Consider the following 23649-nt stretch of genomic DNA (forward strand, 5'->3'; position numbering starts at 1 on the left):
TGTAATTATTGTTGATTCTACTTGCGTTGTTCTTGTTGTTGTGATTGTTCTAATCGTTGCATGTGCACATATATAATTTGTTGTAATTTTGTATTTCGCTTTCGTCTTAGTCTTAGTATTATTGTTGAGTGCTTTGTTTGTGTGTTGGATTGTGATTTATGAGCGATTTTTTACGTTCTAGTTATCCGCGTTCGTAAATTTTGTGTGATATGTATGTCCATTGTTGTTCTTTTTTTGTTTCACGTCAATTTTGTTGCGTCGTTGATCATTTTTATTTGATAAAATTTTATTATCAACTCACTTGTTTTGTGAATTGCCTTTTACTTTCTGAAAATTTGCACAAGCTTTTAAACTTTTCTGATGCATAAATCATATTTATAACAAATTTTGTTGTTGTTTTCTTTTATTTCTTTTCATATCCATTATCCGCTCGTATCCTAACTGTATGCAGTCTTTCGACTACACAGAGCTCTCTGGCACACTGTTGGACAGCAATGGCGGTATACCAGTGTCGGTGAATAGCATACAACGTGGCGCTGTTAGTGTTCACGGTCAAATTAGTCCGACCACATCGCTGGGCGGCTCTACGCCGAATGGTGCCACACGTTCGAGGCCGTGGCATGATTTTGGACGTCAAAATGATGCGGACAAAATACAAATACCAAAAATGTGAGTATGAAGATTTATTAATTAGTATGTAGTAGATTTGTGTACTTATAGAATGTAGGAGGGACTAAAAGATAAAAATCTTTTAATAAAAATATGTACATATGTATGACCAGGAAAAGCCTTTAGCTTCCATGGATCTCTATGAATGTTGGCCAGAGAGAGCTTTTTGCTCGAGAGCGCCTATATAAAATCTATGTAAAGCGTTAAGATGTTCGGGCAACATTTTTGGCGCCAGAAAGCTTTGAAAAACTTTGTCTGTAGCTTTATTTTGAGCTTCCATAGTTTGGAAACTGATTAAGCTTCCATATTTGAAAGTTTTTTTGCTACTGAAACAAGTGGAAAAATAGAGCTTTCATTAAATGAAAGGCTGTTTTCCAAAATGTGATTTGCAATGAATGCGTACGTCAGCCAAAATATTAGGCGAATAAACTTTATTCCTGGAAAGTAATTTACTAAAAGCTTTAGGGCTAGTTGGTTTTCCTCAACATTTAAGTTTCGATATCTATGCAAGAGCTTTTAGAAAGCTTTACGAAATCTTTGGACATATGTTTGTGTTAAAAAATTTAAATAAAACCAAAAATGTGTTTTGAGCCATCATTGAAAACTTAAAGCTGTGATGGGAAGAGGGAGCTTTTAACTTGTGTGTGTCTAAAGCTGTTCAAAGCTTTCTACTACCAATAATGCTCAAAACATCGCCGCAGGCGAAGCTCTTTCTAAGCATCACTGCTATAGGCACACATAAAGTAAAAGCTCTATCTGAATTTCACTGGTCTACAGCAGAGATGACCAGCGAGAAGTCTGCTCTGTGAGCATCCAACAAATAAAAGCTTTCAAAAGCTTCCACCGCGGAATACATTTTAGTAGTTAATGGTCTACAGCGACAGCCAGGCAGAGATCTTTAAATGTTTAAATCAGTGACGACCAGAAGAGCTTTTATGTGACGATCAGCGAGAAATTTCGGTTTATGTGCGCCCTTATAAAATCTATAAGAGATTGGCACTTAGACAATATGCTAGTGTTTGGCCGAGCTTCTCCTCCGATTTGAGGTGTGCGCCTTGATATTGTCACGCAAAGGGGAGTGACCTGATCTTTTACGCCGATTCCGAGAGGCGATTTTACTTTTATGAGAAGCTGTTTCTCATGGCAGAAATCACTCGGAGATTTGCCAGTACCTTCCGAGGAAACTGGACATGATCCCACGCTTTGCGGAATCGCACTTCTAACCACTACATCACTGCGGCCGCCGAATCAGTAGAAGGTTTCAAAAAGCTTCATCCACAGAATATCTACATACTTCAGTAATGGGCAGATAGAGCTTTAACCATTGACTCGTCTATATATACATATATACTTTATAGGAAGCTTTGAAGCCATAAGCGGTTAATATCAATGCTGCCCACAGAGAGCCTTTTTTTGTGCCAGTCGTATAGAGAGCTTTGAAATCTAGGTTCGCGACCAGAAAGAGGTATATACAGGACCATATACAAGGGCTATCATAGAGTAAATGCTGGTTGTCGCGGAATTTGTTCTTTGTAAAATCATAATAAAAGCTTTGGCTCTATAAAAGTTATAAAATATAAGAAACTTATACAGACAATCGGCAAATTAAAGCTTCGCTAGCATTTTACCTTTTGAGATACATGATATGGCCCACTTTAAATGCTTATTTGTTCACTTTTCGACAAATCAGCTTACTTTTTAATTTACAAACTCGTTTCTCTCCTTTATTTTCCACAGCTTCTGCAATGTCGGCTTCCGCTACCACCTGGAGAGTCCGATCAGTTCGTCACAAAGACGCGAAGACGATCGCATCACATACATCAATAAAGGACAATTCTATGGCATTACATTGGAGTATGTGCACGATCCCGATAAGCCCATCAAGAACACAACTGTCAAGGTAAGTAAAGTACATACATAAAAACATGCTATAGAAGATTTAAAAAACAGAAGCATGAGAAAGTTAAACTCATTTGGCGATGCTTAAGTAAATTTAAAGCATTTTTTTTTTTCGAAAATAAAATACAAAATCAAAGTTGAAGCAGGCGCATGCGTGAGAGAAAGCCAGCCAATGTTGGCCGAAGAAAGTGTAAGGGTTACAATTTTAATGATGATTAATTGCTGTAGACAGCAGCTATCAGTTTAACTTAAGCAAACGATCTACACAAATATGCAAAGCAGAACTGCCAACCGATTTGATGCGCTTATCCCTGATTGCATATCCAAGTAGATGTTGAGTGATTGCAAAAGGATATGACTGAAGCGAGCAATAGCTAAAAGGATCGTTGCCGAGCAAATATTTGCCAGGCAACCCTCAAAGCCATCATTGGCAAGGATATGCTGTTTCTTAGAGCAACAGCAGCGCCGACTGTTAACTGCCGTACATACTTTTGGTCGCTGATCCTTTAGGATGATGATGATGATGAATGATAGCTGATGATTTGTACATTTCTTATTTCAAGTCTTGTTTTATTTGTCTTTGCGTTTCGATTTGAATTTCAATCAACAAGAAGAAATGTGAAGACTACGCATTTTTTCAAAGACAACAGCACCACGAAATCTGACGCAGCTTTTGAATTTTGAATTTTAATTTGCTTCACCTAGCTTTCGGCGCTAAACAAATGTTTACTTAGGACCTTTCTGCAGCCTTGAGGGCCTCCCTTAAGCAATGCTTTCGCATTCGTATGCTTCATTTTTTCTTTCTTCATGAAATTCTCTCTTAAGCATTCATCGATCAGATAAGACGTCATGACGAATGAGCCGTCACCAGCCAGGCCATTCCTCCACAACGCGCCATCGTCACAGCCTTGATATGTGATACTTGAGTTGAATGATATGCAAATGCCTGTGTGAAGTGGCGACGTAAAAGGATTGTTTGTGCGCGCGCAAGGACAACTGTCGCTAGCTGCCGGCAACTGTAGCACTTCCTAGTCAGCGCGCTGTTAGTTACCAAAACGTATTTTATTTTCGCGCTTTTATTGTTATGTTTATGCAGCAGCGCTCAGCTTCCGAGTAATTGGAGTCGCGCTACGCCAACGGATTTCCGTATATCGCGATTGACAAAAAAACACAAAAATAAAAAAAAATAAACAAAAACAAGAAACACTTTATTCAAATCACTAAAAAAATAACAACAAATTCCAGCTCACTCAACAGCTATGAATCGCAATTTGTTTATGCAACACCGCCGGCGACGACGACGGCAACACTCATCAAAGCTGTGAAAACAGTGCGCCGGCTGTGCATTTAGTGAAATTGGTAGCACACACATGCGTACACGCATTAGTTTAGAAATAATATATGTACCTATGTTCATACATATGCATGTATGCGCATGAAAATTATTGCAACTTTCACGCTTAGCGAAAACTGCCCGCCAGCCAATGCGACACTTTAGGGGTTAATTGGACCATTTCAAAAGATAACTAATGCGTTGTAAACGCTGATGTTAAATAGTATGTGGTTTTGTTGTTGTCAATTTTGACATATTTTTTCTTGTTGTTGTACGCACTATTCGCGTGAAATTCGTACAAGTACGCAGGCGTTTGCAATTTTCACTTGTGCTGCCAATTTGTCGGCACTGCACAGTGGGGCTTTGTTGCGCATGCTTTTAATATAAATTTTAATGGTAGAAGATTTTTATACACGTGGGTGGGCTTAGTTGCCGCCACAAAACAAAGATGCGTCGTGTGAGACCACAGAATGCATCTAAAAATCGCTTTCATGAGCTTTAAACCTTTCTTATGAGCGCTGTCATTAAAACCGTGCTTGGGGCTTTAATGTCGTTGTGAAAAAGAACCCAAATCGATTATATCGTCGCTACCGTGTCAAGCTATCGAATGCGATAGTGGGTACTTTTCAGGAGAGCAAAAAAAATGGCTGTAAAAAATGTTGTTGTCATTAGGAAAAAGTGTGGGCTTCGACACTTAGTTAAAGACAGTACCCTCTGCTTCTAGAAATTTGTGGATTGGCCAACTTGCGTATCATTCTACGCGCATGCGCAAGGTGTCGTAATTGAAAATCATTTTTGCTCATTCGATAGTTTGACATGGTAGCGACGATATTTCGGTAAGCGTAAGCACGCACGTACGTACGATCTGAGGACCGTAGGATACGTAGTAGAACAAGCAACAGAGAAAAAAATATTCCGCATATAAGGATACGATGCGAATGGACAAAAAGCGAGCTATTCGCGCGCGTCATCGATAGTTGAAAAGGGAGAGCCAGGAAGATAGCTTTTAGTCTGCATGCGTCTATATAAAATGTATACAAAGCTTAAAAGAGCTTTTCCCGCGGGCACGACAGTGTCCATCAGCGGTATTTATTAATATGCACTGCGCCCTAGAGACCTACTGCGCCATCTAGTCTTCACAGCACTTCTTGTAAGCATAAATCCCACAGAAAGCTCAGAAGTGCCTTCATAAGTCGCATTGATGCTATACTACTCTAACGTCTTCTGCCGATAGCGTCACACTCAACGAGAATATATTATAGTATCTCCTTGGTCGAACGCAAAACAGACAAAGATACTTTCCCATATACCCCGCTTATACAGGTTATTGGATTATATATAGAAACCGCTTCATGTTGTCACTGTAAAATCTCTGCGTAACACAGGTCTGCTGAGCTACGCATGTTTTGATCCCTCAATGCGGTTCTCTTCTTCTTGAGCTCTTCCTTAGTAAAATTGTCATGTTCGGGATCGATTGTAGATATAGCGGTTGCCTCTCCTACGAGACAGTCTGTCATCTCTGTTAAGAGAGTAAATGAAACATGTGAGTGAGAGGACCTCGAGGGCTGATAAGAAAAACATCCGAAAATTTCAAAAACGAAATTTGGCGCTTTTCGGAAGATTTAAAGACCGACGCGAACTCGTGTAAAAATGCTTGCCGATTGGAATCGAAGTGTGTTCTGCCCAATCTTCACACGTTCCTGCCATCGGATGTAAGGTTTTGTCAAGCACATTGAGTAAAAAGCTAAGGCCAACCAAGTATTTAACAATCGCCAAATCTTAGAAAAGACATCGCTATCAGTTCCGCACTAAATGGGAAGGATTCCTCCGAGTGCGACTTTATTTCGTGTGATCTCTGTACTTTGATATTAAATAGTAAATATGTAAGAGCTACATTCTCTATAAAAGCGTGGTTGGAAGGGCGCACACGTGAACTTTTACACGGGTGGGTCGAAGCTTCACGAAAGGCTCGGTGGAGGAGTCTTTTCCAGGGAGCTCCAATCAACCCTAACTTTAGACATCCAGATCACTGTAGGATTTTTCAGACGGGAGGTTGCTGCCTTAATTCACTTTCGGCCGCGTCTGAATATAACCTTGTCAGACTTGTATAGGTGCCAGGCCATAGTGATATTGCAGAAAACTGTTCGGCTAATGAACTGAGGCGACATCCTCGAGTTTATATCGCCAATGTAAGAAAGAGTGGGAGTTCCTTTGACTACTTGTGGACTTCTCTTGGAAATATGGGCATCGGGTCAACTCAGCGAATGCTGGGGAAAAACCAGGACATAAGCCACTGCGAGGTTTTCCTGGCCGATGGTGGGCCGGGACGATGACAAAATCTGATGAATCTGTGCCCTTGGGTGCTGCATAAAACGAACGATGAGCTGTATGAGCTTAACAACTCCTGCGGTACTCGTGGGTGGTAACAGAAGAAGAGAAACGCCTCCCCTGCGTGGGAAAGAACCAGGTGGAAAGGGACTTGGCACCAGCTATCGAGAAATAGGAATAACTGGCGACTAAGATCAGCTCGGCTAATTTCGTTTAATCACCTACAGCAGGTTTTGAATATAAGCTCTCGATATCCATTTTAGTTAGGCGCTCCTGGGCAATAGATTTGCCTGCACACACGAAGCTAGTATCTACGGATAACAAAAGTGCAGCGCCAAATTTGAATCATTTTTTAGACATCTTTTACACACTGTGAGGCGTTGGATAAATTCAATGACTTGAGCAGTTTTTTGCTATATTTTTTCATATTTTCTAACACATATTCATATTTTCTCTAAAACTGCACGTTTACATGGGAAAATAGTAGGCCGCTGGCAATGCAATTACAAGCAATTAATTTTTAAACGTCGCTTGCTATGAAAAATATTTGGGAGCGTGAAAAATAAATACAAAAGTAGCAAATTAAAATTAAAAAAAATACAAATCTGGTGGAATAACTGCAAAGAAATAAAATTAAAAAAAAATATGCATAAAATTGAGAAATTCAATAGCCGAATTTATATTGATACAAAAAACTAGACATCCACTGCTGCTACGCCTAGCTTAGTTAGCTGCAGCCGCTTTCATTGCAAGTTGCCAAACGCGCTTGGCCCCTTCCTTGGCCAACTGCATAGTTGCAGCCGTCGTTCGTTCGTCGTCGCTCCAATGTCAACCTAATGCATTTTTAGTGTTGCATGCTGCATTACTGCATACGCATATTAACTATTTACATAAAAATCCAATAAATTTGATTGCAATACAACGCCAACGGCATGGGCATGTCATGGCAGACGCATAAGCGCGTAGACGCACAGCCGCACAGCCGCGAGGCGAAAGTGTCAAAATTAATTTATGTTTGTTTTCCTAATGTGCCCTATTCAACAGCGGCTAAGGCAGCCAACTGAACGTCACAAGAAATTAATGCAAATTTTTAAAGATGCGCCGACAAAAAAAAAATAAATAAATAAAAATCAAAGTAAGCGACTTAAAGATTGCACAGCAAGGAAGCGGCGTAGCGGGAACGAAGGGGTAAAATCACAGAATTAAAAGAAAATAATTTACGATAGCACAGTAGCGAATCGGGTTAAAGATAAATATACACAGACGCACAGACACACACATGTGCGTACATGCATTTATGCGCCGCTTTTTAGAGATCCTTTTTCAGGCCGGCAAAAGGATGCGTGCGCGCGAGAACTGCAATTGTGCGTGAATTTTTTTTTTCTTTGGAAAGCAACAAAAAAAAATGAATATAATGCCACTTCATTCAGGCAACACTTTCTTAATGCCTTTCTACTGCCTGCTGCTGCCCTAAATGTCTGAAAATAAAAATGCAAATTTTTCCAAGAAAAATTCCGAGAAGATAAAGTCACAGCGCGCACAGTGGTGATGTCTTAAAGTAAAGGTGTGCACGCTTTAACTAAGGGTTTTGTGTGTCTATGTATACATACATCCGCAGATTTTTATTTATGCGCCTATGTGTGAATTATGATGATGATTATTTTTTGACTTTTGAAAGGGGCGCTGAACCATACGTTTCATAACAAAAATGCAAGCAGCATGCCAACACACATAGCAGCCGCTTTTTGTTTCTTTTTATTTATTTATACATACATACATACATACTCTTCGGTTTGTATGGGAGTTGGAAATTTTAATAATAATGCATCTCTGAATGGAGCAACCCACGTGGAATTGTTGTTACGACATAGCGCGTATGCCAAAATTTTGTAGCTGAGAAAGGGCGCTAGAAGCTGTGAATTTTTGTGAAAAGGTACCCACAACAACAACTGTTGGAAATATTTATTTCATAAACATGAATTTCCTTTGTGAATAGTATAAAATCTACATACATATGAGGCATTCGTTGTGATTCATTTGTTGCTAAAATATTCATTTGGTAATTGGGTTTTGAGGATTAGTAACGTATACAGGGATTAAGATGGGTTAGGGGCAGCGTGAAAAAGTAACATTTTTTACTATATACATTTGTAAAACTTGGTAATACTTCAGAATATTGTTGAAAAGAAAAATAAGTCCAGCAGCAGATTTGTAAATGTCGCCCAGCATTTCGCTCCAATGTTCTGAAATCGTTTTCTAACAAAAGAGAATACTAAGAAATCATACTTTCTTCAATGCTACTTGTACAAAGGAAACCAGTTGACAAAATTAGAAAAACAACAGGCTTCTTGGCCGCCCTCATTTAGGTTATTTTGAAGCGGTAGGCGTTCCTTGCTCGATTCTGTTCTTATTTTTATTTTGCGAAATTATCTTAACGGTTCCTGAAAGTCCCGAGAAAATTCAAAATGATCTCTAAAAAACGCCTAATAGTACAGAAAATACTGAGAACTATGAAAAAATCCCGAAAAAAATCGAAAAACATTCGGAAAATCCCAAAAAAAGTCTTAAATTATTTTGAAAAAAGTTCAATAATGTTCCCGAAAGTCCCAACAAAAATTTAAATAATCTCGAAAAAAATCGTACTAACACAGAAAATTCCGAAAAGCCATGATAGGATTCCGAAAAATTCGGAAAAGATCCCGAAAGTGCTAAATTATCTCGAAACGTTTCGGAAAAATTCCTTTATAGCATCCCGAAAGATCATGTAAGACCTCGAAAGTTCATGAAAGGATCCTTAAATTTTTGAAAAAAATCGTAAATGATCTCAAAAGATTTCGGAGTATACCGAAAAATTCGGAATAAATTCCCGCTGGTTCCTTGGTCTGCAATTCTTGGTAGATGTCTCCTAGGCCTTGCCTTCCTGGCCAACCTTCAAAGTTTCATCTTATAACCCACGCAGCTCGCATAAATAAGAGTCAGCCAAGGACACGATACTTGCGTAGACTTCTTTAGTTGGGAAGCTATGATGCCAAGCGGTTGAAAGAGCATGCTCATAGAAGGCGGTGCTTATGCAATAACTTGAAAGTCTGAAACTAAATTATTTTTCTATATTTACTTAAGTGTTTTGTTTTTATCTATTTATAAATATTCTAATATTATAGTTTGAACGCCATAATTTTTTGTCTTTCACAGAGCGTTATTATGCTGATATTCCGCGAAGAGAAGAGTCCCGATGATGAAATCAAAGCCTGGCAATTCTGGCATAGCCGGCAACATTCGGTTAAACAACGTATTTTAGATGCAGGTAAGACAGGTTTGTTTTATTTTTCAATTTTAAAAATGCAGTTGAGTATGCAGTCTTGTAGCGCATTAAATAGAGTACGATAGAGTGCAAGTTCGAAGCAGCTAGGGCTGGCCATTGATTTTTGGCAATTTTTTGTTCACGCATTTTCTTCCATACAAAGTATGTTCCACAAGTTTTTTGTATGGGGAAAATAAGCAACACCTTTTTCAAAAATATGCTAAAAATCAACGGTGAGTCCTTGAAGGTTCAAACTTGCACTTCATTTAAATAAACGTGGCTACAAAACTGCATACTCAGAAATATTCTGAGAAGACCTGATTAAAAAACTCAAAATTTTTATGAAACTTTGTCGAATTTTCGTAATTTTTGTACAAAGTTTGAAATTTTTATTTGAGTGGTTTTTGTTAGATACTATACTACACTTGCATATAAGGTAATAAAAATTAAATAAAAAATAATAAATATTAAATAAAGGAAAGGCAACTGAGCTAAGGAAATTTTCTTCAATAAAAATTTTTAAATCAGTTTACTGCTCCCAGGAAAAAAATGCTCGCATATTTATTTCTTCAAGAAAATTTACAAATACTTTTTCAGCAACCCAAATTAATACAAAGTATAGGTAGACGACTTCAAACTCAATTATCAAAATCAAGCCAGATTATTTGTAAACTTTTTTGAAAAAAATAAAAATACATCTGAGCGGTAGAAGTAATAGCTGTTATATCGACGATTGTCACATCTCTTCAACCGACTACCTGCTAGACTTTAGTGCGAATGGTATCCATTCACCGATTCTTACCTTGAAAAGTTTGTTTGGTCTACTAATTTACAACATTGAAATTACTAAACAAGTACATACACACATATATGTATATATATACTTAAGTATCTGCTACATCCACCACATGTGCATGCATATTTTTTGCAACTTTGTAATTTGAGAATTCTTATAAGCACTACCCCGCTTTCCAGTCGCTGCCAGTCTCGTGCAACATTTGTAATAAAGATAAATATTTTTACGCACAACAACGCACATTTATCATTTGGCAAAACAACTGTTTCTTCTATTCAAAGTTAGTGTTGTTGTTGCTGTTGCTGTCTGGACAAATGCGCAATTGCATACACATTAAAAGTAAAAATTAACAACTTGCAACATTGATGCTTATCAGCGTTGACAAAATAAGAGAAAAATAAAAATGAAAAGAAGAAGAACAAGAAGTAGTAGTAGAGGAAGGGAAAGACTTGAATTCAAACACAACTAACTCCTTTCAACTCTCTTTCCACCTCTGACTCTTCTGCAATCTTAATTTGCTGTAAATTACAAAACTTTATTGAATTCTAACTATTGATTGTGAAATGTTGCAAGCTGCAAGTTGCTAGTACATATTTATGCAATAACGATTTGTTGCAGCTGATAAGCGCCACTATATACCGCGAGTATGCAAGCCATTTGGTTGTACAATCGATCGTATGGCTCGTAAATGGAATGCGCGAGCACTCAAATGCACAGGCATACAAACATACATACATACATACATACATACATACATACATGCTTATGCGCATAGCAAAGCATAGAATACTGACTGGCAACAAATTTTGTGTGCGTTGCGCCAGTTGGGGCTGGGGGTGTAACGCCACTGGCAGGCTGCAGCTAGAATATCCGCATTTACGGTGCCATAGGCAGCAAAGAAGGTCCACGACTGCACATCGTTCGCCCAGTGAACAACCAGGCACATGCGTTGTGTATCTAGTATTGTTGCCAGTTTTATGCCATTTTTCATGCCCACCACCAGCTGCGTTGCCAGAGAGTTCATCTACGCTGCTAATTGGGTGCTGCACATGCGCACACTATCAGCATTTTGGGTTTGTTGCAAACTTGCAAACAATCATATTTAAATGTATGTATGGGGATGTTCGTGCAATATAAGCGCGTAATGTTTAAATTGACAAATGTTGCAATTTTCATTCGAAAAACTAACATAGCGATACTTTTGTGCCGTGCATTCCCCTGACTGCTGTGCGCAATCGCAACACCCTCACCTGTAAGCCACATGTTCCTTTGGCTGTGGAGCCTCGGTGCGTACTACGTGCAATTTATGCCACATGCTGCTTATAAACATGTGACATTTAATGAGTTGCTTGCCTCATAATTTAACGGTAAACGCAAAATTTCATAACTGTTTTTTTTTAGTGATTATGCGCATCGTATACCTATTTTTAAGCGGGTCGATTAAATGCGATGGAATTCGCATGTGAAACGCGAAATAAACAATAAATGTGTATTTTTGAGTTAATAAGCAAATACATCAAATAGTCATTTAAAATTTGAATACTGCTATATGAAAAATCTGTTGCTAAAGACTCTGTAAAAAACATTATTGTATGATGTTTATGTTTTGGTAAGCTGTCATTTCTCATTGCGATAAGTCAGTAATTATTTTGTTAGTGTTAATATATGTACCCATATTTTTTGCGATAAAGCTTCTATTTTCATAGAGTCGCTTCTTTTTAATAAATTTTAGTAAGAATTAAAAAAATTATACATATTTTTGCAAGTCAAGTGATTTTATTAATCCATCAGGGCTTAGTATCAGAAATTGTACCGATTATGCATCAATGCTATTTTTGAAAACCAGAAGGAAAATGTTTATGTTTGAAAAACTCCTAAACAACTGTAGCGATTACAATGAGTTTTATTTCAAACGAGCATAATTGTGTCACAAAAGAACTTAGGGATCTTTTTTTTATAAATCTTTAACTTAAGTTATTGAGAATTACATATTAACATAAATTTTGCAGCTCTAGTTTTTAGAGACTTTCAAAAATAGATGAGCTAGATATCTATAGCATCCGAAAAATTCCGAGAAATTCAGAAAGTCCCGACAAAAATTCAAATGATCTCGAAAAAATTCCTTGTCGTACAGGAAAATCTTAAAAAGTCTCATTAAATAATTCGAAAAGTCCGAAAAAAATTCCCAAAATCATGAAATATCGTGAAAATTTATGAAACGATTCGGAAATTTTGGAAAAAAAATCTAAAACCATGAGAAAATCCAAAAAAGTCCTAAATGATCTCGAAAAGTTCCGAAATTCATATGACCAAAAAAATTATAAAAAAATCTGTCTAAAAAAAAATAGAAAAACATTCCGAAAAGCCTCTAAAAAATACCGAAAAATTAGGAAAAGATTCCGAAGGTCCCAAGAAGATTTTAAATTAAATCGAAAAGTTCCGAAAAAATTCCTTCAGGATTGCCGGAAACCCTGATCCTGAAATTTTCGAAAACAACCTTTAAAATTTAAAAAAAAAAAAAATCCGGGAAAATTTGGAAAAACCAACAAACTTTCAAAAAAAAAAATCTTTAATTATTTCGAAAAGTAGAAAATTTCTAAAAAAAATAAAGACGCCGAAAAATTACGACAAAATGCTGATGAAATTAATGAAAAAGATCTTGACGAACCCGAAAAAATGTTTATTTGTACCGCCGAAAAGTTCAATAAGGAATCCAACAGTCCCGAAAAAATTCAACTGAACACGAAAAAAAGCCCAGTAGTACAGCGAAGAGCCATTAAAAATCCCGAAAACCCTAAATTATATCGAAAAGTGCCAAAAAATATATATCTAAAAAAGACGAAAATTCAAGTAATAATAATAATAGATTGGCGCTTACACATATGTTAGTGTTTGGCCGAGCATCTCCTCCGACTTGTGGCGTGCGCCTTGATGTTGTCACACAAAGCGGAGGGACCTACAGTTTTACGCCGACTCCGAACGGCGATTGTATTTTTGTGAGAAGCGGATTTTCATGGCAGAAATACACTCGGAGGTTTGCCATTGCCTGCCGAGGGACGACCGCTGTTAATAAAAAACCTTTTTTCTATATTTTTGCGATGTTGCTTTGATCAGGGTTTGAACCCATGCGTTGTGGAGTGGAAGCGCGAACTGCTTACCACTTCACCATAGCGGCCGAAAATTCAAGTAATATCCCAAAAAAAAAAAAATTATGAAAGGACCCCGTAATTTTCGAAAAAAAATCTCAAAAGATCTTCTAAAAAGTGTTAATAGTACAAAAAATTCCGACAAGTCACAAAAAAAATCCGAAAAAAATTCGGAAAAATTCCGAAATCCCCCAAAAAAATCCTATACCAAAAAGTTCCGAAAGATTTCCTTTCAAAAATGCCGAAAACCCAGATCCGGAAATTTTTGAAAATATCTTAAAACGATCTCAAAAAAATTCCTAATTACGCCGAAAAAATCCGAAAAGTTTGATAAAGATCCCAAAAGTCTCGAAAACATCCTAAATAATCTCGAAAGGTATGGGACTTCTCGACGATCTTCCTCTCGACTTCCCCACGAAGGTCGCACTAAGAGTTCCGAATGCCAACAGCAAAGAAAAAAGAAAAACATTTTAAAAGGCTCGCATTTTTTCGAAATTTGGCTAAGATAGAATATAATATAATAAAAACATATTTTTTCTTTTATCCACCTCATTTCACATTAATTAATTTTCGCTCTTCCAACCTCACTTGCAGACACGAAAAATTCCGTTGGTCTAGTTGGCTGCATCGAGGAGGTCTCCCACAATGCCATCGCCGTCTATTGGAATCCGCTAGAGAGCTCAGCTAAGGTAAGTGGCCCCACACAACTAAACTAAGTATATACATACATATGTAGTTACTTTTACGCAAATATATATTTTACTTAAGCAACAAAAAAAAACAAAAAAAAACAGAAATAGTTAAGTAGTTAAACTTGCAAATAGGAGCGGCACCGGAAATTGTCCCTTCATGACAACAGCTGCCCGCTGTATGCCTGCCTGCCTGCCCGCCTGCCCGCCACACCAAGCTGCAAGCTACTGATCAATGGCCGCAATACCAATTAACTGGCATACAAATTATCCTGGGGCGTTTCGGCACCACCGCCACCAACAGCAGCAGCTTCAGAAGCCGCAATAGTTACAGCAACAGCAGTAGCGGTAGTAGCAAGCAGTAGCATCTACAGTAGTCGCCACCGGCGCGCCGCATTGTGCTGTGTATCCCTGTTGGCAACAGTGAATAATTACTATTGCTGCCCCAGCTGCTGCTAAACTGCTTGCTTGCCTACTCTCCGCCGCATTGCAATTATTCGCCGATGGACGTTGACAAAGTTGTTCGGTTGTTGCAGAATTATGCTGGAATAAATATGCGGAAAGCGGTAGCAGCTACAGTAGCCAAAGCGATATCAAAGCGGCAAGCAGTTAGAAAAGACCATGATGCCGGGCGATAATGGCCATTGTGCTGTGGTTGTGGTTGTGGTTGTGGTTGTGGCTGTTGCGTGTGGTGGTCGCCCCGCGCAGTTTGCAGCCAATGAATTTAATGATAATGAAAAGCCATAAATATCAAAAACCGATTAAACCTAATCAAGCTTAATTGCAAATTTCGCGAAAGCACTCACATACATACATACATACATACATACATACATACATACATTCGTATACAAAAGCGTCACGCGCGCGCGCGCATACTCTTCGAAAACTATGTAAGTGAGCAAGAGAAGTGAAAAAGGTGCAGAAAATCGTGCGACAAAAGACGTGCAACAACGCAACTAACAAATAGCGACAAAATGTGCGCCAATAACAACAACAAGCATTGGCAAACCAGCATCCGTCCCTATGCGCTTTGTACGTGTACTAGCGACGCTAAGGTGGCGGCAGCGCGCGCATGCTCATAACTTATAAAAAAATATCTCAATTTCCGTCTGCGAAATTGTGCAGCGTAGTCATTGTTGTTGTCAATGCAGTCGCAGCGCTGTTCAGCGCGTAATCAAGTGGAAAATTCCTTGCCACCACCTGAACTGGCGCGTAGGGTTATTACAAGGTTGTCGTTGTTGTTGCTATCATTGTAACGTTAACTATAATTATTGCTGTTGTGGTTTTAGTTGTTTTAATGCCGCAGTTTTATTATCTCGGCTACAATCGGCCACAGGGCTGAAAGTAATTTTTCGCTTGCACTGCTATCGCTGCGTCTGCGCGCTCGCTCTACCATTTTGTAGTGTGTCTTCAAGGAGGTAGTTGTCTCACGGGCGGCGGCGGCCGCGGCCGTGTCTTTGGGTGTTGCTATCAATGTTGTCGATGTGTGGCGATTATAGCTTTTCGCGATAGTTATCGTCTACAATAATGTTGCCCCGTTTTCCTTTTGTTGTTTAATTTCATTTTCATTTTTATTATTGTTCTAAGACTAGCAGCTGAAAATATGAGTTGGGGGCCAAGAAAGGGAAAATAAAAATAACAAGAAAATCAGCATAAAAAATAGAAAATATTTTTATATTGCATTATTTTGCAAAACTACTGCAGCATCAGCGCATTGCAACTCTGTTATCAATTTTAAATTGTTTTGCCTTGCACAGGTGCCTCAATTTTAGTACCCAATTTTTGCATAAATTAGTCTTCAAATGTGGCTTGCGCAGCGGCACTCCCCATTATGGATTAAGTTTTTTTCATTTGCGTGTTATTTGTTACTTAATCATTCCGTTTCTTAACCCAATCTTTTTTTAAAAAAGCATTTCCTAGCGAATTGATTTTTGCGGTTAGAGTACTTGTATGTAGAAATTCATATCAACAGCAATTTTATATTTTTTTTTGTGCAACAGCAATATCTTATTAGGCTTGAATGCTAGTGAAGAATTAACAGAGCTGTGTAAATAGAAAACATCTGGTAATGTTTCTGCTCGAGGGGTGGATAGTAAGGTTGGAATGTTGGATATTCGTACGTTAGATAGATAGAAATGAAAGTCTAGAAGATGTTTTGAAAGCAGGGAGTTTATGTGCTCATTCTTGGCTTGCTTTATTCTAAGCTTTCAAAGCACACCCGCTAATGGCATAGACCTCCGCTTGAAATATTCGTAAGATACCTGAGCATTGAATGCTTAGTTTACTCCACTTCGTTACCCTCTAAAGAGACACATACGTCAATAAGGTACCGAAACGTTATTTGGTTGTAGCGCCTAGGTTCCTACTGGACAGTTCTCGATTAGGACTCTCGCCCGCGCTCGACCAAAGGTCTTTGCAACTTTACAGGTACGGGTTTCTACCCTTTTCTTGCTGGGCGGCCTAAAATTCATCTGTCCAGAAGCAATCCATCGATTGCGATAGGAAATTGTATACCCTCCCATTAAGGATATGTGATCTTAAGGGTACGCTATCTCATTTATCTGCGATACAGTTTTCTACAATGTCACAGAATCTTGGAATGCAAATCAGCCAAATTTGGATGTAATCCGAGGTTACCGAGAGCGAGATCAGACATTTCCTAACCAGCTTCAAATGCGCCATAAGAATTCCTAGATACTGATTGCCGCTTGACTGATCTTACGCAGTCCGCGAAGTGGTACTTCTTACTTTGACGGCGGAGCGGAATGCATTACCCGCAATGTTAAGAGTAGGAGTGCCCCGCTGATAACCTTAATTGATTTCACAGCAGTACCATTTTAAATGCCCCGTATTTAGCTTACAGGAGAGCTTCCTGTATAGATCCACTAACAAATACCTCACTGTATCAGACAGCATAGGTGTAAGGCCACCGATCGAGGGAAGCTGCGCATAAGGCTCGTGATGAACGATATGGGCTTGGTCTCACCACCAGGTCTAAAAGCAGCTCCGCAGCTAGCAGATACATCTGTGGCTAAGTTCAAGCACGCACCTCTGTATAAAACTACATACGGCGTCCATAAACTTTCCTCTGACGATAAGTAAAAAGTCAGTTTCTCGTTTCTAGTTCATCCACAATCCAAGGGAAAAGTAAGTGAACGCCACGTTGCAGAGTACCTGGACCGACTATACGATAGACGGTAGGCACAGTCCCACTCAACTACGATAGTTTTGTAGTAGACTAGTTCGAAAAAATTGTTGCACTATTTTACTTTGTAGACTGAAATAAATAATAACACAGCTTTAAAAAAAAAATCGGTTCACTAATCTTTTAAATTTGTTTCGATAGAGGTCGAGCCAAAAAACATCCTAAAACCAAATATTCATAGAACGAAACCATCTCAAATGAATTAAATCGATACTAGTAATTAACGAAATGCTGACTACTTATCACCGTTAAAATTTTGGAATGCAATTAAAAAGTAGCTTTTTGTATAATTCTGTACAAAACTTCTAAGTATTTGATTTTGTCAGAGTGTTCAAGTACCGTCGTTTCAAAGGCGGAAGTACAGTTTTTTTTTTGGATGTTGAGACCCTCACTGACAAACCAGCCGCATGCCACGTTGATTGCATTCATCACATCCGAGACGGTTTTGCCTTATTTTCCCTTAACAATAACTACCAGGTCCGTCACGAGACACCCAAGTGATGCATCTGTAGGTCCTAAGAGAAACGACTGGCGTGCTTTCTTAAACTCGGCCAAAATCGCATAGGCGGTTACAACAGCGGGCAGTAGATTAAATTAGGCATTGTTTGGGTTTTCTATAACGACAGGCCTTGCATAAAAGCCATAAAAGCTGACTTTTTTTACCACAGCAGCTTCTTCAAGGCAGCTGCATCAGTTCCATAACAGCAGCTTCTCTATTATAGCGGGCTGCGAATGCAAGCACCACAAAACAGAACATTAGGAATAACATACACTTGTTGTGAAAGGTATGATTTTTTTTTATTTGGCAGTTCTTCAGCATCAATAATTGGAATGCTGTTCAAAATGTGCATTATTTATGGTACTTACAGAAAAAAATAAAAAAAATTTTATGCTAATAGGTATATGCTGTTATAAGATCAACTTCTATTAATACCCCTATTAAGAACGTATCTTATTATCTCCAACGAGTTTGCTCGACTGTACTGCTTAAAGCGCACTTAATGACACAAAGGCAAATAAACATTTGTTTTATGATCATATCGCCATTGTGTAGAGATACCAAATATCATAGCGCATGCAAATTAGCATTTAAAAATTTGTATTTAAAAATGTATGCACATATGTACATACATACATATATGAATATGTGCATATGAGTACCTATATATTCTATATACATACCTAACTCTGTATTTTTAGCTTAATATTCGCTGCTATTTTTCACAAATTAGCACCTGAAAAAATCGCAATGGCGTGTGCAACAAAAAAATTTAGCTATAACAAACATGAAAAAGAAAAAATAAAAAAGAAGGAAAAAAAACAGACCAAAAACCCACACACAGAAAAAAACAGCAGTCAATTATTTAGCTACAACAACGAAAAATGTTAATTGCAGTTGTTTTTTATGCGATTTTATTTGTTTAAATGTATTTCTTTTTTGTGCTTACAAACGATAGAACAGCACAAAAATAGATAGTGTAAAAAGCAGTTAACAGAAAAATTTGCGAATGTATTTGTTGGCCAAAAGATAAAAAATACACATTTATGTATGTATATACATATGCATGTGCATATGTTGGTATGCATGTCAGCGCTTAAAAAAACAAAAAATAAATCGCTGAATTCTAATTTAATCACAGCAACTATGTACATTTGTATGCATGCATTGCGCCGACGACGCACAGTGCCGCCTTAGTGGGCAAAAATCGAAAATCTGCAATGTGATCGTGTTTGGTATTTTTTTAAAGGTAAAAAAAAATGTCAAAAATACATTCTTTGCAATAAAATAGATATTTAGATAGTAGACAACTACAGGAATAAAAATTTTGGAATAAAACTAAACATAGGGCGTCCCTGTGGTATTCCAAAAAAGCAATTGTTTCTTATCCGAACTTCAAAACATATATGTAAAAATGTGTTATTTTGTTAAATACAACGGTTTTTAGCGTTTGAAAGAAGAGTAATGCGGTTTTTGCTAACGCATAAAATTATTTTTTGTCAGTGCTATCAAACCTGTACGATTCGTTCTATTTTCAAAAGTGGAGTGTCAGGTTAAAAAACGTGGCCTTTTGACAATAAAGGTTTATTTTTTTTATTTTGGAACGAATTTCCGTCATCGCTTGTCAAGCTTGGTTTGCAGAAAAACCGGTTTCGGCGTTGTGCCTTCTTCAGTCTCATCTTTCGTTCTCTTTATTTCTTCTTCAAGAGTTGCCACCTCTTATAAAATTACATTCAAATTTTTTAATAAGTTAATTATAAAGAGATGTGTATCAATCGAAATGTGTATGAAAAGAGTTTATTTCTTAACTACATGTAGAGGGTTGCCACCTATTTAAAAGTCTAATTCCATTTGAATTAAAGGAATAAGGAAATTAAAATAGATAGGTATCACCATATGTGAGTCAGACGAAGGACGTTTAGGAAGGTTTTAGCTTGCACATATTACGAAGAGGGTTGCCACCTGTTTGTAAAGTCAAATTTAGTAAAAACAAAATAATAATAGTGTCAAACCAAAGGTTTACGACGTCGTATTTGTTATTTTATTACTAATACATACATTGACAATCAGTGATTTGTTCTGATTACATTCTTAATTAAATTATCTCAGGAATGTGTTTACGCTTCATTTATTTCTTGCCAAATATGTCAATTTTTTTCTTTTGTCTATATTGATACTTCAGTTACCTTATCTCCTTAATTAAAATGAATTTGATTTTTTAAACATGTGGCAACCCTTGTACGTGTCATTTAGAGGTATTTAAAGCATTTTCAAAACCAATTCGATTGATACCCATATTGTAATATCTAATTCATTTAATTTATTAAATAATTTTTTATAAAATTTGTAATAGATGGCAACCCGTTTCAAAAAAATAAAACCTTATTGCACATCTACAGGCCAAGCCCTGTCATTTGACACCTCACTTTTGAAAATAGAACGAATTATATGTGCATACCTATGTAAATGTCACAAGAACGTAAATTTTCAACTTCAACCTGCATTCACAGTGAAAGTGTGAAAGTTATCCAAAAACAATTTGCATTTTTGAATTTAGCGTCCACAATTTTACTAAGAAGCAAATTTTCATTTAAATCCGTCCATAATTCTATTTTTTGCCCACATTTTATATGGAAGGAATGCACTGTGCGACGACTCGAACTAAGAATTAACAAACACTGGCTGCGCGACTGAGACTCACGGATAATTTGTGCGCCATATTTGTGCACTTGCTGTCTCTGTTGCGCGGCGCAATTGGTTGGTTGCGACAATTGTTGGCTTAACATATGTATGTACATACGCACTTGCATACAAATGTATTTAAATACAAACTCAAGCTTTATGCACATCCCGACATACATTAAACAATTTGTGCTTTTGCGGAAAGATGTGTCTGTCGGCCATTTGAAGTCCATACTGTATGCGTACACTTTTTCGTATTTTTTTTTTTTTTGATTAGAGCGGGAAGATAAAAGAAAAAAGTCGTTAAATTAAAAAATTAAAGAGTCTTAAAATTCAAAATATAGAGGACACATTTAGCTTAGCTTAATATAAGCAAAGGTCATAATGAATGTTTAACCCTCTCTTTCCCTGGTAGCCATTTGGTTCCTCCGATAGCTCTATTATGTATCAGTGACAAATTCTTGTCACATTTTTTTTACGGGGCAAATGTAAAGAAATATATTTTCACCGATACAGAATTGGGCTATTAATTTAAGTTTTGTTCAAAAAACCATATTTTCTTAAAATATCGAAATCTAACCCTGAAAATAATGAAGCAACATTTTTTTCATATGAATCCGGAAAACCTAAAAACTCCAGACAATATATTGAAGCAAATCAAATAAGACTATAATAGTAGATATATGAAATCCTTCCCAAAAATATTGTAACCAAAATTTAAAAAAAAATTGAACTTAACGTATGCAACTTTTTTCAAAATTTTAATAAACAATTTCGGTTACGTTATTTTCGCGATTACACTCGAAATATTTGATTTGTTTAAAAAAGCTGGCTTGGAATTTTTAATGTTTAGGAATTTTCGAAACTTTTCAATTAAATTTTTTTGCGATTTTTCGGGATTTATTCCGTAACTACTTCGACTTTCAGAACTTTTCAGGATTATTCATGAATTCTTTTTCGGGCCCTTTATAAATCAAACCGGCCTTTATCTGGTTGTCTAAAGATTACTTTAAGATTTTCGTGGCTTTTCGAGATTATTTCGAATTTGTCTAGGTTTCTGAGGACTAGTTTTTTATACAGTCATTGTTTTAACCCATGTTTTCACCATTTGTAGCCCTAAGGTAGGTTAATTGGTTTAATGTGAGTCATAAAATTTTTCTAGTAAAAGAGCAAGTTAATCTTGTGAAGCGTTGGTTTTCGTAGATCTTGAGTTCGACAGACAGTCGAAAACGTATTAATAGAGACATCGCTCAAAATTTCTAAGACCATGGATTTTATTGTTATCGAGCCTTTGCCGAATTTGGCATACTACGCCGCACATTGGCTCAGCACCCCATCTTTTGAGCTTGCACAATCCCAGCGATACACCTATGCACATTGTGAGAACAGTTTACTATGATAAGCAGGTACACAGTGGTGGAGAAACTTTAACTTTTCGAAAAACCTTGTTCTATAACGTTTTTCTGGTAATGTCCAGCAACTTCACAACTGCTAAAGTCTCTTTTCTTATAAAGTTTTGAAAGTCCTTCGGCACATTGTTTGTGACCTTCATTTCCCTTTCAACGCTCTCATAGGCCTTAGTTTTGAAGCTGATGTGCCACAGTGATATGAAGCGAGGTCAAGCCAAAATAAAGTGAATAAATACTTCATGTAAGCGTAACAATGAAAGTTATCCCTTCTGCAAGCAATCTTTCACGTATTAATCTCTATTGATTGCCCCGATGTCACAAGTAGGCTGTTCTTTTTTTTTGCCATAGGAGCAGACGTCCTGCCAAAAAAATTTAAGTTTTTTTTAGAAACTATAAATTTTTTCGCTCAGTTTTTCAACGGTATTTTCTCGAGAACCAGGTGAAATTCTTACCTAGGAAGACGAGAAAAATCAACTAAATCGAGCTTCTCGTCGTCCACATACGAGTTTTTCAAAAAAAATTCTTACAGCAATTTAACTCTTTCTTTTGTGTTATGGTTCTTGACAGAGTTGTTTTCAGGAGCCTTTTCACTTTGTTAGCTTCAGCCCTGTTTCTTTCTTAGTTCTACGCTAAAACTATTCGTAGAAGTTTATTTTCTTTGCCTTTTCGCCGATGAGTCGGACGGCTTTTAGCTGTTCAACAACCCGGAAATCTTGTCTGCGGAAACACCCAACTCTTAAGCAATTTTTTTTTAAAGACTAATCAAATTGCTTTTATAAATAAAAAATGTTATTTATTTTTCTCCACAATCTCATAATTTCAATAACCTAGTAACTAAGAGAAAAATTATTGTGAACAATTTTATTCGACGCAACCCTTATTGCGCTTTTTGAGGACAATACAGAGCTTTCTAAAGATACAATGGCTGCTTTGCTATCCAAAACATAGTTACTCGTTCATGGCTATAAGTTCGGTTCGAAATAAATTGCAAGGATTTGACGGTCGAACGCTTAATTTTAGATACAACTGTTTTGAGTATACAGCACTTTGTATTCTTTGATTTAATTTTGACCCGCCGGCATATAAATTGCGTGGTAGGGTCCGAGTGTATTTGCTGGATCGAATCTTCTACAGGTTAGCTCATCGGCGATAATTATGTGGTGAAGCCATTTTTAAAGCTCCCAAGCGATACGAAACTAAACTACTTTTATGTTTGCGCTACCACAGCGTACTGTATTTTAGGAAAAATTATTAAAAAGTAGCAATTTTCGAAAATATATTAAGTATTTACTTACTTTTGTTTGATTTCAAAAAAAAAAAAAAACAAGTAATTAGAATTCGAAAGTATTGAAATTCGCACTTAAAATATAACTTTCTACCTGAATACTCCATTGCATATCTGCATATGTAAATATTTTGCTAAAAATGCAAAATATCAATTTTATTAAAGTAAATAGACATTTTTGCTCGTTTTATTCCTAACATTTCAATTTAATGGCTTATTTACAACGCTATTCAGTCTTACTAGCAGTTACATTAGCATTCTGCGTCTTAGTATCGCGCTCGTGCATATTCTGCTTCCTATTCTACATATTAATGTGCATTTTTCACAACACGAGTTATTGTAAATATTTAGAATAGAGCACCTGGAAGTAAAAAAGAAGATTAATAGTTAATATTACTGGCAAAT

General features: G+C 37.0%; 1 protein-coding gene across 2 annotated transcripts in view; it reads left to right on the forward strand.

Annotated features, from left to right (window-relative positions):
• Positions 1-23649, forward strand: part of LOC118742968 (protein grainyhead) — a 305196-nt gene that overhangs the window by 210586 nt on the left and 70961 nt on the right. For both annotated transcript variants that reach the window (XM_036475409.1, XM_036475410.1), the window contains 4 exons: positions 452-669; positions 2407-2569; positions 9422-9533; positions 14067-14161. In XM_036475409.1, the coding sequence (XP_036331302.1) occupies positions 452-669; positions 2407-2569; positions 9422-9533; positions 14067-14161 (588 nt within the window). The remainder of the gene's footprint in view (positions 1-451; positions 670-2406; positions 2570-9421; positions 9534-14066; positions 14162-23649) is intronic.

The sequence above is a fragment of the Rhagoletis pomonella genome, unplaced genomic scaffold (genome assembly GCF_013731165.1).
Source record: "Rhagoletis pomonella isolate Grant_MI unplaced genomic scaffold, Rhpom_1.0 Rhpom_scaffold_00007, whole genome shotgun sequence".
NCBI lineage: Eukaryota > Metazoa > Arthropoda > Insecta > Diptera > Tephritidae > Rhagoletis > Rhagoletis pomonella.